This window comes from Panthera uncia (genome assembly GCF_023721935.1).
Source record: "Panthera uncia isolate 11264 chromosome A3 unlocalized genomic scaffold, Puncia_PCG_1.0 HiC_scaffold_11, whole genome shotgun sequence".
NCBI classification, from domain to species: domain Eukaryota; kingdom Metazoa; phylum Chordata; class Mammalia; order Carnivora; family Felidae; genus Panthera; species Panthera uncia.
The window spans coordinates 16,160,337-16,177,244 of record NW_026057578.1 but is presented as its reverse complement, the minus strand read 5'-3'; the positions used below and the strand labels follow the sequence as shown (position 1 = coordinate 16,177,244).

Below are 16,908 nucleotides of genomic sequence, written 5' to 3'. Positions count from 1 at the left end.
GGAAGGAGTAGGTGTGATTTCTTATCCTCTCCCGTCTGGGTGGGGGCACCCTGGCACCTGGGGCTCCTCTCCACAGAGGCTGCAAATGGGGAATTTGTGAAAAACACCTTCGTGTTCCTGCCCCTCCGAGAATCTATTAAGCCAGGCGAATCTAATTAAGTTCACAACGATGCCTCCTTACTCTTTCCTCTGGCTCATCCTTCCTGGAGAGGCCACAGGAGCGGCTCCTAAGTGTGCCCATATGTTTCCATGAGAGAAGCAGGAGGCTTGGTGCCCCTGGCCACCAGATATCTCCTAAGTGCCAGCTGGATGCCGGGCCATGTCTGCACAGAAGCAGATGCTTGATGCCCACCATGCTGAGCCCTGGGAAAGCTCAGGAAAGGAGTGTGGCTGGAAAGGGAGGTCAGGGGAGGCCTCTCTGAGGAGGCGATGTTTCAGGTAAGCCTCAAAGGATGCTGACATGGAGGGAGGGAGCAGTGAGCCACAGGGGAAAGTCTCCATTTAGAGGGAAGCCCACATGGGCTCTGGGAAGGATCTGGAAAGGTCAGGAAGACAGAGGTGGTGCACGCAAATCGTTGTTTCACAGGCTAAGACAATGCTAGCAGACCCTGAAGGAGCTTCTGAAGATTCTGAGCAGGGAGGACACCCTTTCTACTTGAGTGGGGTCACTCCAGTGGCCAGCATAGCACCAGAGAGGGGGCTGGTATCTTACTTTGGGACCCCCTCCCTAAATCAGACTCTGATGCAAAGGTTTGGGTGCAAGTATTTTGTTTGGGGGTGACCCCAGGAAGCCATGCAAAGGATGAAGGGAATTGAGACTGGAAGAGAAGAAAACCAGGAAAGGGTGGGCTGGTGAGTTGTGACACCGTGGCCACTGGAACACAGTTCCGCTGGACACTCTGAGGAGAGCATGTAACACAACTCAGAACCGCCCCGCCGAGGAGAGAGGGAGCCCAGGCTTTCCCACACGCTCCTGGTCCCTCATGGTTGAAGGGCACTCCTGGACCTTCACCTGTTCAGCACTTCTGTTCTGCCCTGGGCAGAGGATGCTCTCAGGAGACCATGAACAAATAAATGAGCAAAATAATTTATAGCTTGAAATAACCATTATGAAAGAAAGAGACGATATGATGATACAAAATAATGGTCGTGGGTTAGGTTTTTAGACAACGTAGTCAGGGAAGGCTTCTCGGAAGAGGTAACATTCCAGTTAAGAACTGAAAGATGAGGGGCACCTGGGTGGCTCAGTCGGTTAAGCGTCCGACTTCGGCTCAGGTCACGATCTCACTGTCCGTGGGTTCGAGCCCCGTGTCGGGCTCTGTGCTGACTGCTCAGAGCCTGGAGCCTGTTTCAGATTCTGTGTCTCCCTCTCTCTCTGACCCTCCCCCGTTCATGCTCTGTCTCTCTCTGTCTCAAAAATAAATAAACGTTAAAAAAAAAATTAAAAAAAAAAAAAGAACTGAAAGATGAGCCACGTGCAGAGACCAAGGGGAGGAAAGCTCAGGTCAGAAACCTGAGGCCGGGGTAGGCCTCCTGCATTTGAAGATCTGAGAGGAGGCCAAAGCAAGCTAGAGGTGCAGTAGGTGCGGTGGGGACAGTGTATACGAAGGGCTGGAGCGTCAGACTGGGGCCCATCATGCACAGCCTTGAAAACCGTGGAAAGTGGAGCACATTTTAGCCTAAGGGAATGGGGACGCTGAGGAAGACTTTTGAGGAGGGGAATAGCATGGTCCCCTTCGCTTATTTGAGAGATCCGTCCAGTGATTGTGGGGGAATAGGCTGGTGGGAGGTGGGAGAACAGGCAATGGAACAGGAAAACTGGGAGATGGCAGTGGCTTTGGGGGGGTAGGGTGGGGAGAGGTGTGTGTGGGACTTCGGATTCGCTGCAGAGGCCGAGCCAACACAGGTGTGTCTGGGGCAGGAGAGGGGTGCAAGGAACACAGAGAAATCAAGGTTGGGGCCCAGGTGTGGGGCTTGGTGAAGCAGACTGAAGGAGAATTAAGTTCCATTTTCAACATGTAAAGTTTGACGTGCTTGTGGGGCATCCAGTGAAGACACAGCGAGGCAATGGAATGAAGGTGTTTGGGGCCCAAGCTGGAGATCAGGGCACCAATCCTATCTTATTTCAGGATGCATCACATAACCAACTAAGTGATGTGGATGCCAGCTGCCTTCCCAGACTTCCCAGAACGTAGTACATTCAAGTTCAACACCAGGCTTTGAAGAGCCCCTGTTTATTATTATTATTATTATTATTATTATTATTGTTAGTTTGGGGTCTATTTTTGAAAAAATAAAATATTACAGATACAAATTAAGCAGCCTTTGTATCTGTCTTTCTTTTCCTGCTTTTCCTGTTTTTAATGTTTTTACTACATTTTTATATGTCCTTAAACACCTTATTGTAATGTTTTATGTTATAAACATGTACATTAAGGTATTTTACTGCATGGATCCTTTTGAAACTCTTTTTATTCGTTATTGTTCCTGAGTTCATCCACCTCACTGACAGGTGTAGCTACAGGTCATTCCCTTGAACTCTGTACAGAATTCCGTTATGTGAATATATCACGGATTTTCACCATTTCCTAATTGGTGAACATTCACATTATTTCCAGTTTTTCTGGAACTTAGAAAATGCCATAGTAATGATCATCTTTATTATAATATATAATTTTTGAAAGGTAACTTCAGGGGCGCCTGGGTGGCGCAGTCGGTTAAGCGTCCGACTTCAGCCAGGTCACGATCTCGCGGTCCGTGAGTTCGAGCCCCGCGTCAGGCTCTGGGCTGATGGCTCGGAGCCTGGAGCCTGTTTCCGATTCTGTGTCTCCCTCTCTCTCTGCCCCTCCCCCGTTCATGCTCTGTCTCTCTCTGTCCCAAAAATAAAAATAAAAAATAAAATAAAAAAAAAAAAGAAAGGTAACTTCATGACTCTCACACAAATACGAAATGAAGACATGTCAATTTATTTAGCTCATTAATTAATGAGAAAGCCAATAATACATTACAATTGGCTCAAAGGAGAATCTGATGAATAGACATATATACCAGCAACCCAGAATGATAAAATAAATTTTGTAATAAAGATAAAACTGGGGCAACAGAATACCGTGTTTGAAATCTTCTTTCTACAAGGTAGAATCAATTGTACCTCTGCCAGACAACACTTATTTGCGTTTTTATGGACAAGAGTCAGTTGCATTCTACCTGATGCCCACTAAGATGGCTCCTATAAAAGAAAAGTTACAAGTGGTGGTCAAGAAGTGGAGAAATTGAAACCTTGTGTACTATTGGTGGGAATGTAAAATGGTGCAGCCACTAGAGAAAACAACGGGGCAGTTCCTCAAAAATAGAATTACTGTGGGGCGCCTGGGTGGCTCAGTCGGTCAAGCATCCGACTTCAGCTCAGGTGGTGATCTCACAGTCCATGGCTTTGAGTCCTACATTGGGCTCTGTGCTGATGGCTTGCAGCCTGGAGTCTGCTTTGGATCCTGTGTCTCCCTCTCTCTTTGCCCTCTCCCGCTTGTGCTCTCTCTCTCAAAAATAAAAATAAACATTAAAAAAAAAAAAGTAGAATTACTGTATGATCCAGCAACTCTATTTCTGTGTTTATAACCCAAAGAATTGAAAGCAGAGTCTTGAAGAGATATTTAAACACCCACGTTCACAGCAACATTATTCACAACAGCCAAAATGTGGAAGCAACCCAAGTGTCCATTAATAGATGAATGGATGAATGCAGCATCCACATACGATGGAATTTTATTCAGCCTTTAAAAGGAAGGGAAGTCATAAGAGACTCTTAAAAACAGAGAGCAAACTGAAGGTTGGTGGGGGAATGGGGGAGAGGGGAAAATGGTGATGGGCATTGAGGAGGGCACTTGTTGGGATGAGCACTGGGTGTTGTATGTAAGTGATGAACCGCAGGAATCTTCCGCCAAAACCAAGAGCACACTGGATACACTATATGTTAGCCAATTTGATAATAAATTATATTTAAAAAAAGAAAAGAAGAAAAAAAATTAAATAATAATGCAAGGAAGGGAAGTCTGTATAGGCTACAACGTGGATGAACCTTGAGGACATTTTGCTTGGTGAAATAAGCCGGTCACAGAAGAACAAATTCTGTATGATTCCACTTACAGGAGGCACCTAAGGTAGTCAGATTCATAGAATAGTAGCCAAATGTCACAGTAGTAAAATGGTGGTTGCCAGGGGCAGCAGGGAGGGAGGAATAGGAAGTTATTGTTTTATAGGTAGAGTTGCAGTTTTGCAAGATGGAAAGAGCCCTGGAGATGGACGGTGGGGATGGCCGCACAACAATGGGAAAGTGAACTGTACTCTTAAAATTGGTTAAGGTGGTAAATTGTATGTTGTGTGTATTTTACCACACTGGAAAAAATGTAACAATGAAAAAGATGCACTAATTTCATTTTTTTACAAAGTTGTAAAATAGCCTAGTCAAAGACAAAGGCACACATTCCTGTAGACACAGATAACCCCAGAGGCCCAAGAGCCATGCTCAGCAGTCCGTCGAAAGGACAATCATTTGCCCATTCTAATGTCCTTGAGATTTATCCTGCAGTATTTATTTCTTCTTGTGCATCTGGGAAAGTTCTTTATAGTAAATATCTTAGAATAGAATTGCTAAGTTACCGAATTACATGTCTTCAGTGTACCTGGGTATTATCATTGCTTCCTGAATTGTTTACCTTACTAGCTTACACTCTAAGAGCAGTATAAATAGACACCCAAATGGCCAGTAAACTTATGCAAAGGTGTTCAACCTCTCTAGTAGTCAGGACAATGCAAATTAGAACAAGTTTGAGAGCATTTCGCACTTTGCAGATTTGCAAAAATTCAGAAGTCTGCCATTATCAAATGTTGGCAAAATATGAAATTACAGAGTCAGGAATCTCTGGCTAAAGAATTCTAAGCACGCTGCTGGGAAGAAAAATGAAAAAACAAGTCCTAAACACAGAACCCCAAGGCCATTTTGCCCTTGAGGAAATAATGTCAGACTCTGTTTAAGATTCAGGGAAGGAAGGGTATTTACGCATGGAAGTGGAAAGAGGGATGTTTAGAGATTTTAAATCCTTCGACTCTTGTTTCTTCAGAGTTAAATTTTTTTCCCAGCTTTATTGAGATAGTACTAACATTTAACGTATATTATTTTAAGGTATACAACATGATGATTTAATGCATGCAAATATTTTGTGAAATTATTATTACAGTAAGGTTAGTTAATACCTGCATCCCCTCACATAATTACCTTTGTGTGTGTGATGATTTAAGGTCTCTGTTCTTAACGACTTTCAAGTATACAATATAGTATTGTTAATTATAATCCCCGTGCTGTACATTAGGTACCCAGAACTTATTTATGCTGTAGTTGGAAGTTTATTCCCTTTGACCGCCTTCACCCATTTCCCAGCCCCTGGCCCTGGAAACCACCATTCTACTCTCTATTTCTTTGAGTTTGGCTTTTTTAGACCCCACATGAGGGAGAGCACAGTCTGTCTTTCTCTGTCTGCCTTATGTCACTTGGTATAAGGGCCATCCACATTGTTGCAAAAGGCAGATCTCCTTCTTGCTTGTTGCCAAATAACATTGTACATACATTCCACACTTTCTGTCTGTTCATCTGTTCAGAGAAACTTAGGTTGTTTCCATGCCTTGGCTATGGTAAATAATGCCGCAGTGAACAACGGGGATGCAGATCTCTCTTCAAGGTAGTGATTTCATTTCTTTTGGATCGATACCCAGAAGTGGGATTGCCAGATCACATGGTTGTTCTGTTTTTAATTTTTCAAGGAACCTCCAGACTGTTTTCCAGAGTGTCTGCTCTAATCTACACTCCCACCAACAGTGCACAAGGGTTCCCTTTTTTTTTCACAGCCTCACCGACACTTTTATCTCGTATATTTTTGATGATAGCCATTGTAACAGATGTGAGGTGGTGCCACATTGTGGGTTTGATTTGCATTTCCCTGATGATGAGTGATGTTATGGACCTTTTCATGTACCTGTTGGCCGTTTGTAAGTCTTCAAAGTATCTATTCAAGTTCTTTGCCCATTTTTAAATTGAATTCTTTGTAAAAGTTTCTACTCTTTGAAGTAGTTCACTTGAAGTCTGTTTCCTGGGCTTCTTTATGATTAATATAATAATAAAATATAGATTTCACAATATATTATATTAAGAACTCAGAACCAAAATCTACTTACGTGCTGTTCACAAGATGCACACTTAAAATGACGAAGGACAGTAATAAACAGTGGGAAAATAGAGGTACTGATCACAGGTGAAGTTGGATCTAAAATAAAAACATTAATTGAGGCAAAGATACTGGGGTTTTTTATTAAGAAGAAGAAGCCATCATGAAAATATAGCATTCTGGAACATTTATGGGAATGAATAGCGTCACATCAGTATATGTGAAGAAACCTGTTTAAATTCCGTAGAGAAACTGAAGGGAACACAATAGCAGTGGGAGCTGCTTTAACTCATTTTTCTTGAAATCTCACAGCTAGAGTAGTCAAAACCGTTGATTGAATAGACATATAGAGAAATGTGTATATTGGAGCATAAACACGATTTCAGATACACATGAACATTTTACAAAAACTCATCATACCCTAAGCCATAATGAAAACCCCAATATCAAAAAGATAAAATTCTAGGAGTCATGTTTTCTGACCATAATAACAAAAGAATATATTAAATGAAGACTCCTCTCCAAATAACTTAAGGTAAAAAACAAAACAAAACGAAAAACCAACAAACAACCCTTCAGTTGTAGAATATATATTTTTATTTGGGGGGGATGAGTAGGGGCAGAGAGAGAGAGAGAGAGAGAGAGAGAGAGAGTCTCAAGCAGCCTCTGTGCTCAGTGTGGAGCCCAACGTGGGACAGGATCCCACCATCCCAGGAGCATGACCTGAGCCAAAACCAGGAGTCGGATGCCCAACTGACTGAGCCACCCAGGTGCCCCATAGAATTAAAAAAAAAATTAATGTTTATTTTTGAGAGAGAATGAGAACGAGAGCGAGAGTGAGCACAGGTGGGGGAGGGGCAGAGAGAGAGGGAGACACAGAATCCAGAGCACGCTCCAAGCTCTGAGCCCGATGTGAGGCCCAAACCCATGAACTGTGAGATCATGACCTGAGCCAAAGCTGGACACTTAACCAACTGAGCCATCCAGGCAACCCCCTCCCCCTTGCCTAACACTGTAGAATATTTTTTAAAATATTTGTGTGGTATACAATGAGGGAAAAATCATAGTTATGGAGCAGGGGTTCTCAACTTCAGCACTACTGACATTTTGGGGTACATAGCTCTTTGGGTGTGTATGTGTGTGGAGGGGGCATTCTACACATTGTAGGACATTTAGCATCATCCCTGACCTCTACCTGCTAGATGCTGGTAGCACCAACTACACACACACACACACACACACACACACACACACAGACCAGTTGTGACAGCCAGAAATGGCTCTACATATTTCCAGATTTCTCTGCAAATGGTCCCTGTCTGAACCTCTGCCCTAGATAGTAATATTATTAGAAAAGAAAATCTGAGGGGCATCTGAGTGGCTCAGTCGGTTAAGCATCTGACTTTGGATTTCAACTCAGATCATGATCTCATGGTTCATGAGTTTGAGCCCTGCATCAGGCTCTGTGCTGACAGCATGGGGCTTGCTCAGGATTCACTCTCCCTCTCTTTCTCTCTCTCCTCTCTCTGTCTCTGCCTCTCCCCTGCTTGTGCTCGCTTTCTCTTTCAAAATAAATAACTTAAGAAAATAAAATGTGAAAGTAAATAAATTATTTAATTTGAAAAGCTACATAAAAAGCAACTTATGATACCCGAGGTCAACAGTAATAGGAAAGCAAAATTAATAATCAGAAAACTTGTCAAATTTATTTTTTTTAATATAAGAACTGGTTCTTTGGTAGATAATTAAAACATATAAACTTTTTGAGAAGGAAATTTTAAAAAAGCAACATGCATTCACAGTATTATAATTGGGAATGAGGATTTAACTACAAAAACTATAGGTTAAAAATATGATAACATTATCCCAGTTATATGCTGTTAATGTTAAAATGTGGACAAAGTAGACAGTTGAAGTATATATGTATGTAACTTACCAGAATTAACTAAAGAGAATATGGAAACTAAAATAACCACGGAAAATACTGTGAAAATCAGTCTTTCGAAAAGTACATAACACAAACGCCAACATTGGCCAAAGATAACCCCCCAGAAAATGGAAATGAGGACAAACCTAAAAAAGAAAGTTCCTCAGAACTGAGGACATACCAGACAAAATCAAACAAACACACATCCAGGCAAAGACGGCGATGTTCCGATCAGATTCCACTGAATTCAAGGCAAAAGGAGGCACTTTATAATAATAATAATAACATTCATGGGGCACCTGGGTGGCTCAGTCAGTTAAGTGTCCAACTCTTGGTTTCGGCTGAGGTCACAATCTCATAGTTTGTGAGTTCAAGCCCCACATTGGGCTCTCTGCTGACAGTGCAGAGCTCGCTTGGGATTCTCTCTCCCTCTCCCTCTGCCTCTCGCTCTGCCTCTCTCTCTCTCTCAAAATAAATAAATAAACTTTTAAAAATTTCATAAAAACATTCAATCCATAATGAAGACAGTTTTCTTTTTCCAACAAAAACCAACATTGAGCCCTGTGATGACAGCTCGGAGCCTGGAGCCTGCCTCAGATTGTGTGTGTGTCTCTCTCTGCCCCTCCCCTGCTCGTGCTCTCTCTATCTCAGGAATAAACATTAAAAAAATTTTTTTTTAATTAGAAAAAAAAGAAATTGGATTCTTTTGAGGAGAAAAAAACCTCCCACATAATAAAATGGGAAATCCATGAACTTGCCTAATGAAGAGAACATGGGAGGAAAACAGCTCCTCGACATGAGAAATTAACAAAAGGAAAAATAACCACAGATGCAATGGAAATAAAAATAGGGGTGCCTGGCTGGCTCGGTCGGTGGAGCATGTGATTCTTGATCTCGGGGTTGTAGGTTCGAGCCCCACATTGGGTGTCGAGATTACTTAAAAATAAAATCTTTTTAAAAAAAGGAAATAAAAATAATTATAGAGTATGCAAATTGTTATGCCTCACTCAACAGTGTGTGCGTGTATATATAAAATATTTAGGTGAAAAGAACACACCGTTCTACAGATGTATTTAGTATGAGAAATGCCTGTATGTAAAAATCAGGAGCTTTCTTATATTCCAAAAATAATAAGTTAGAAATATCATAGGGAAGATTTGATGAGGAAATTACTGACTTAGAGGAAGAAAAGTACAAAGCTTTATTAAGGGATTTATTTCTTCTATGTGTTTAACAAACACTTACACACAATATATGGCTTACTAGGGGCCAGGCACATTTTGTCCTACCCAAACCTAAAAGGTAGTTTTAATTATTATCTGCATTTTTTTGCATGAAGAAACTGAGGCACAGAGAGGATACATAACTGGGCCAAGGTCACGCAGCTTATAAGTGGCTGAACCGGGATCCAAATCACAGCCAGCCTCCAGCACCTGTGCTCTTTGCTGTAGCGCTGCATAGCGAGTAAATGAACAGACACACCGTGTTCTAGGAGGGAGGACTCAGTATCAGTAAATGGAAAATGATCAGTAAAATGATCAATTCACTGCTGGCCTGAGCTCTCTGGCGAGGGCTGAACTGCTAACCATCTGTCCAGGGTGAATGTCAACAGAAGGCAAACTGTCAGGGAGCTCTAGGCTGCCCCCGGGTGCACCGAATCTCACCCCTGCCCACCCCCCGACCCCACCGCTGGAGCCTGGGGAAGCCCAGCTGGGAGTGGAGCCCCCCAGCTTTCTCATCTGCATGCCGCTGCTCTGAGTCCCACGGTGCAGAGGTGATGGTGGCCGGCGGGTCCTCCCTAGCTCACAATGCCCTGTCCTATTCTCTTAGATCCAGGAGATGGTCCACTCGGAGGTTGCTGCCTACGACTCAGGCCGGCCTGGACCCCTCCTGGGCCGCCCGGCGATGCTGGCCAGCCACATGAGTGCCCTCAGCCAATCCCAGCTCATCTCTCAGATGGGCATCCGGAGTGGCATCGCCCACAGCTCCCCGTCACCCCCAGGGAGCAAGTCAGCGACGCCGTCTCCCTCCAGTTCAACTCAGGAGGAGGAATCAGAAGCTCATTTCAAGGTAGGGAGGGTGGAGATGCAGAGCCCTAACTGATGCCCTCCTGTCAGCAGGTGGGTGGGCCCTGTGTGGAAATTGGCATCACCTACCTCTAGACAAGACTAGAAGGGTCTAACTGTACCCTTTGCTGGAAGACACAGAGGAGGAAAATCAGCAGGTAGAACGGGGCCCACTGGCTGGAACGCCTGGGCAGTGGGGATGGTGGTGACTGGAACTCGGGATACCTGGGTTCAGCTGCTAAATTTGCTGAGCATCTTTGACAAGATCCTCAGGGTCACATCTTAGGGCCACATTGGCCTTTTAGGAGAAAATGTTCTGATAAAAATGGGTGGCCCAGCAGAAGGCATCTCTGGACTGCGCTGACCGCAGGATGGGGCACTAAAAATGAACACCACCACCCCAGTCACTGGGGACACGCCCCCCCAACATCCCTGGAGTCATGGGTGGTCCTGCCTCTTAAGAACAGGTCGGAGGGGAGAGGTCACCAGCTGTCCAGGCTTGTCCTTTCTTTGCACTGACAAATCCCCCTGGCTGTTGGAAAGCATCTTGTTTTACTGGGGCCGAAAACAGAGGCCCAGAAAGGCCCAGGATGGAAGCTGTCACTGGGAGCCTCCCAATGAGCCCGTGGCAGAATAAACTTGATCCCACCACTTCCGCCTCCCTTCCTTCTTCCTAAGGGCCTCTCACCCCTTTCCACACGGTGGCCCTGCAGATGCCTGGGAGCAGGAGCCATGGCGCCTGTCCCCTCTAACAGAGACCCTGACCTCCTGGGCTTGGGCGGGTGGGGAGGGGGGGCGCAGGGGGAGGCGCATCTGGATCCGGTTCAGCTTCATCCTCAGGATAATTTGGTCTCTGCCGTAGGCCAGTCAGGAGCCGTTTTTATTTTATTTTTTATTTAACGGACACTTGGGGCCAGACGCTGTTCTAAGCACATAACAAGTATGCATCCATGTAATCCTCACCACAGTCCTGGCGGTAGGTGCCATCATCTATCTCCAGTTGGCCGATGGGAAAACTGAGGCCCAGAGAGATTGTGTAACTTCTCCAGCGTCACCAAAACAGGATTCAGACTGAGGTGGTCACAGTCTGGCTCCAGCTGATGTGCTCTTGGCCACCTGTAGTGCCCTGTCATCTCTTCCTCATCCAGCGGTGTATCCGCATCCCTCCTCCTGCTAGAGCCTCTCCTGGGGTGGACACAACCGGGCCTGGAGGGCGGCCAGCTGCACACAGAGGCAGGAACAGAACGGGCTCTGCTGCAGACTGCCCCTCACTGTCCCGCTGACTCGGAGGCCTGAATCTTGTCTAGTGGCCCACGGTTTCCCTATCAGTTCCCGGCGTCACTTTCATCTGCTTGGTGCAGGCTGACAGTCCTCATTGCAGGATCCAGGGCCTTTGACCAAAGTTCCTGGTCCCTCCTGTGTGGCCTGAAGGGTCCTTTTGGGGACCTGCTGAGGTCTGTGGTGAGCATCCCTATACTGTACCCATCCTGCAAGCCCTGAGTCCGACACTCACGGGATTGCAGTCCTGGAGTCTGATTGCTCCTGAAGGCCAGGTGTCCAGAGTGAGGCCACACCCAGCGAGTCACATAACCCCTTTCCCATCCAGCCATGTCACAGGGGCCCCGGGGACTATGCCCCCTGCCCCAAGTTGCACACCTGAAAATTGGCGGGAGACACTGATCTTCTGTGGTTAAGGATCATCTTTGGGGATGATTTGTGATCACAAGAAAGGAGAGCTGTTAAGAAAAATATATATAAAACTTGGAAATCGGGCCCTGAACAACAGTTGCACGCTCTTTCAGTGGCGTACCACAGCATTGTCCAGCAGGCTTGCTCCAGAATTACCGGTCCTCTGGGAGAATGTGCCGCTGTTGTGATTCATTACTCATGATCGATTAGGGGACTTTACACCCTGTAAAGTCAGATGTTAACTTGGGAAAGAAGTGGTAGAGATGTAAACAATTTTCGTCTGATTACAAGGCAAATGAATTTTTCCCTATAGAGATGCAAATGACTTCTGCCCCGTAGAAAAGATTAAAAGCCCCCAAAGCGATAGTTTCATTACTCTGTAGGGCAGTTTTGCTTATATTTCTTTGAATCAACTTTGCTGCCTTGCTGATTTTCATTAATGAGTTAAGCACAAACACCAGAGTTCCTAGCTCCTACCCAGCCTGTGCGTATGTCTGTTGCCTCCCTCACCTAGAGAGTGAGGAGCATGACCATGTGTTCAAGCCCAGGGTGGTGGCCAGCCCACCACCGCCCATGCATGCGTGGAGTCAGACAGGGAGGTGGTGGGGTGCTGAGGAAGGTCCCCTCTGCCTCAGGCTGGGGTGGGTAACCTTTGACAGGAGGCCCCCAGCTTCTCTGTTTTTCTGACTCCTCTCACCTGCGCAGATGTCCGGAGAGAAGAGACCCTCGGCTGACCCAGGAAAAAAGACCAAGAACCCAAAGAAGAAGAAGAAGAAGGACCCCAACGAGCCTCAGAAGCCTGTGTCGGCCTATGCGCTCTTCTTCAGAGACACTCAGGCCGCCATCAAGGGACAGAACCCCAGCGCCACCTTTGGAGATGTGTCCAAAATCGTGGCCTCTATGTGGGACAGCTTGGGAGAGGAGCAGAAGCAGGTGAGTCTCTGTCCCTTTTGGGACCGTCCCCCGAGGCTTTGAGGCCCTGGAGCCAGTGACAGACTTGGAAAGTCTGAAACCAGGAAGACACTCTTACGGAGGTCTTTTCCTGGACTCAGTTTGCCCATCTGTAAGCTGGGAAGCTATTCCAGTTCTGCTGTTTGCCAGCTGCGTTCTCTAGTGACTTAACCAGTCTGGATTTCGGCTTCCTCATCTGTAAAACACGAATAAGCATCTCCGTCCGTCTTGTCGCTCCAACTGTGTGAGTCTGGAGTCCAGACCAGAGCTTCCTCTCCCACCTACCGTGTGCCCATGGCTCCTCTCGTGGGCGTCCAGGGAGGATAGGGAGCAGAACCAGCCCTAGGCAGATTCCAGTTACCAGCTGTGGGACCTCGGGCTGATCGCCGGAGCCCTCCCCAGTGTTGCCCATGTCTTGAATCTTTCAGGCCTACAAGAGGAAGACCGAGGCAGCAAAAAAGGAGTATCTGAAGGCTCTGGCAGCCTACAGGGCCAGCCTCGTATCCAAGGTAACACCCTGGACCGTGGGCCCGGCCGTGATGAGGGTGGCACCCCCCAGGGGATAGAGCAAGAACTGAGGCCCATGGGAACGGTCAGAGCTACAGTTTGTGGAGAGAGTGGATAAGACCAAAGTGGTCACTTCTCCGGTGTGCCTACTATGTGCTGCGCTCATGCTGAGCACTTTACATGTATCTCGTTTCATTTAATTCTTCCAAGAACCCAGCGTTCAGTGAGGTTAAGCAACTTGCCTGACATGATGAGCGTAGGGGCGTTGTCTGAAAGCTATCCTAGAGGACATGGCAGGTGGGTTAGGCCCTAAAGCGTGGGGGGGGGGGGGGGGGGTGTTCCAAGTTGAGGGAACAGCACGTGCAAAGGCATAGAGGCCGTAGAGGAGCATAAATAGAGGATGTCCCAGCTGGATGGTGCTGGCCTCACGGGCCAGGCTGAGGAGTATGGGCCTCATGGGCAGGGAAACCCCAGGGATTAGTGCAGGAGGTGGTTGGATGGTCAGAGCCAAGTGCACTGATGACCCAGAATTACCTCCGGTTAGCCCATAGCTCCCTGCCAAGGGGTCAGAGAGCCAGCCAGGGGCCATGGCAGTGGTTTGCAGACCCTGCTGGTCTCATGGCCCAAGTTCTGGCTTATCCGTCTTCCCCAGAATAATTGGTGTCTGTCTCCTTGCAGAGCTCCCCAGACCAGGGCGAGACCAAGGGCACTCAGGCAAACCCACCGGCCAAAATGCTGCCACCCAAGCAGCCCCTTTATGCCATGCCGGGCCTGGCCTCCTTCCTGACGCCATCGGACCTGCAGGCCTTCCGCAGCGGGGCCTCTCCCGCCAGCCTTGCCCGGACGCTGGGCTCCAAGTCACTGCTGCCTGGCCTCAGCGCGTCCCCGCCACCGCCCCCTTCCTTCCCTCTCAGCCCTCCACTGCACCAGCAGCTGCCGCTGCCGCCCCATGCCCAGGGTGCCCTCCTCAGTCCGCCTGTTAGCATGTCTCCAGCCCCCCAGGCTCCTGTCCTGCCCACCCCCATGGCACTGCAGGTGCAGCTGGCTATGAGCCCCTCACCTCCAGGGCCACAGGTAAGGACGGCCCAGTAGGAACGTGCCCTTCAGGACCCCTCATGGGGAAGGGAGGTGGCTTGGGATTTCAGATACTGGCCCTGCCCCTCACTAACCTAGGCTCCTTACCTCTCTCTGAACCTCAGTCACATCTATGAACTGGCTCTAGCATACCTTCCCCGAGATACACCGGCTACAGTGAACAGTTGACAAGTTCCCAGACAGATGCTTTGGATCCTTAGGACGTCCCAGGCCCTCCTCTTCTCCTCTGTCCATTTCTGCTCTCTGGCCCGAGGGGCTGAAAGCCATGCAGCTTCTGCCAGACCAGCCCCAGCCCCTGACTCTCCCCAGCGCCTTCAAAGTCTGACCCCACTGATTGTTCCACAGATACTCTTACGAGACTTGTGTGGCTCAGCACGATAACTCCATTTTATAGACTGGGAAACCAAGGCCAGAAAAGGAGAGGCCCCGAAAGCAAGAGTCCTTCACCCCGCTGATGCAGCCAGGAGAAGGGTTGAATTTTCCAGAAGGTGCTCCGCTAGGGAGAAGGAAGAAGCATTCCGGGCAGAGAGGCAGAGTGGAAGTTTTGTAGAGGCCGGAGGAAGTGTCTCCGTGAACACCCTCAGGCACATAGAGTTCCCACCCCCTGCTTGCTGCTGGAGATGTGCACCCCATTTTCTCCCCTTTGCTCACCTGCCTCCTTTCCCCTGGGCAGGACTTCCCTCACATCTCCGAGTTCCCCAGTGGGTCCGGATCCCGCTCACCCGGCCCGTCCAATCCCCCAAGCAGCAGCGGAGACTGGGACAGCAGTTACCCCAGCACGGAGTGTGGCGTCAGCACGTGCAGGTGGGTCCTCACCCTGGCCTCCGCCGCAGCCCCGGGGCTGCCAGGGGACGGGAGGGGCAAGGCTCTGCGGGTCACTGTCAGCCCTGCGGGAGTGCCCCGGGGGTGCCCGCAGTCTTGCGAGAAGACACAGGACGAAGCAAGACCCCAGAAGGACTCCGCTGGTCTGACGCCAGGGCCTGGGAGACGGGGCCAGCTTCAGTCTTCCTTTTCCTCCTTCCGTCCTGGTGGTCTCACCGGTGCCACCATGTGACACTCACCGATGGCTCCTCTGTCCTCAGTCAGGTTCCCTGGAAGCAGAGCTGATGCGGGTGCCTTCGAGGGAGAGCTTGTGGGAGAAGGGAAGGGAGGGGGCAGGACAGGGCCCCGGAGGGAGCTGAGAGAGCTCAGCCACAGACTCACTTCAGCCTGATCCCACCGTGAGCTCGGAGCTCGGCCACAGATGGCCCTGCAGACTTGGTCCCGCTCTGAGGCTAGGGCTTTTTGTACCCATGTCTGTCAGCCATTGGCTCTGGGCTGCCCCAGGGGTGTGGCCCCCAGGCAAGGCAGGTCTCGTCCACCCCCGGGCAGCTCTCTGGGGAGGGCAGGAGGGGGGGTCCGGGGGAGGCACGAGCAAGAAGGGCCAAGTGGCCAACACGGGGAGCCTCAGACCTTACTGGTACCCCTACCGCCCGCTGCAGCCCAGCACCCCCTCTGACACCCCCCCCCCCCCCCCCGACTTGGCTGGTCCCTGGTCCTCATGTGGACCTCGTCCTCCAACCTCCTCTCCCATCCTTCATTCTCAGCCTCTTAGCCTGTCAATGCCACGCTAACTTTCCTTCCTCTAGAAGGTCTTCCTGACCCAAGAGACAGTGACCCCTCATTTCAGAAGAGGGAAATGGGGTACGGATGTCACCTTATTCCTCTACCCACCAGCCCTGACTGCCATCCCCTGGCAAGAACTAACCCTGTGGCCACACCCTGGGTATGTGGTCCCGGCAGCAACCCCACACCCTGGAAGTCTGGATGGTCATGTTTGGTGGACAGGAGGTGCTCTCTGTGGCCGGGCCCCAGCTGCGCCTAAGCCTGGCTGTCGGCCTCTCTGTTCCTCACCCGGCCAAGCCCGCCAGGGAGCGAGCAGACAGGGCTCGTGCCCCGCTGCTGAGGGCCAGTGCCCGGCCACAGACTCTGCCCGGGTGGGCAGACTGCGCTCAGCGGGAATTCCTGTCCCCCTACCTGGGCAGGTGCAGACCCTCCCTCCACGGGCTCCCTTCCCAAGAGTCAGAGTGTGGGGCTGGGAGCTCTACGATGGACATTAGGGAATGCGTCCGAGCTTCCCCCCAACACGGAGGGCAGCCCACAGCTGTGCCCTATTTTACTTATGTTTTAAGTGGAGGTAGAACTGGCACATTAGTTTCAGGTGTACCACAGAGTGATCGAATCAGACTCGCGCTTCCTGGGAGATGATCACCACAGAGAGTCTAGGTAACATCTGTTGCCACTCAGAGTTACAGATTCTTTTCTTGTCCTGAGAACCTTTCAGATCTACTCTCTTAGCAGCCTTCAAGCGTATAAACGTACAAAAATACAGTATTAGTAACCGAGGCCCCCTGCTGTACATGGTATCCCCAAGACGTATTCATCTTCGAGCTGGAAGTTTATTTATACCTTTGGAGCC

At 48.8% G+C, this 16,908-nt stretch overlaps 1 protein-coding gene across 4 annotated transcripts in view; it reads left to right on the top strand.

Annotated features, from left to right (window-relative positions):
• Positions 1–16,908, top strand: part of TOX2 (TOX high mobility group box family member 2) — a 136,149-nt gene that overhangs the window by 117,856 nt on the left and 1,385 nt on the right. For all 4 annotated transcript variants that reach the window (XM_049650764.1, XM_049650762.1, XM_049650763.1 and 1 more), the window contains 5 exons: positions 9,973–10,212; positions 12,603–12,830; positions 13,277–13,357; positions 14,034–14,429; positions 15,124–15,254. In XM_049650764.1, coding sequence (XP_049506721.1) covers positions 9,973–10,212; positions 12,603–12,830; positions 13,277–13,357; positions 14,034–14,429; positions 15,124–15,254 — 1,076 coding nt within the window. The remainder of the gene's footprint in view (positions 1–9,972; positions 10,213–12,602; positions 12,831–13,276; positions 13,358–14,033; positions 14,430–15,123; positions 15,255–16,908) is intronic.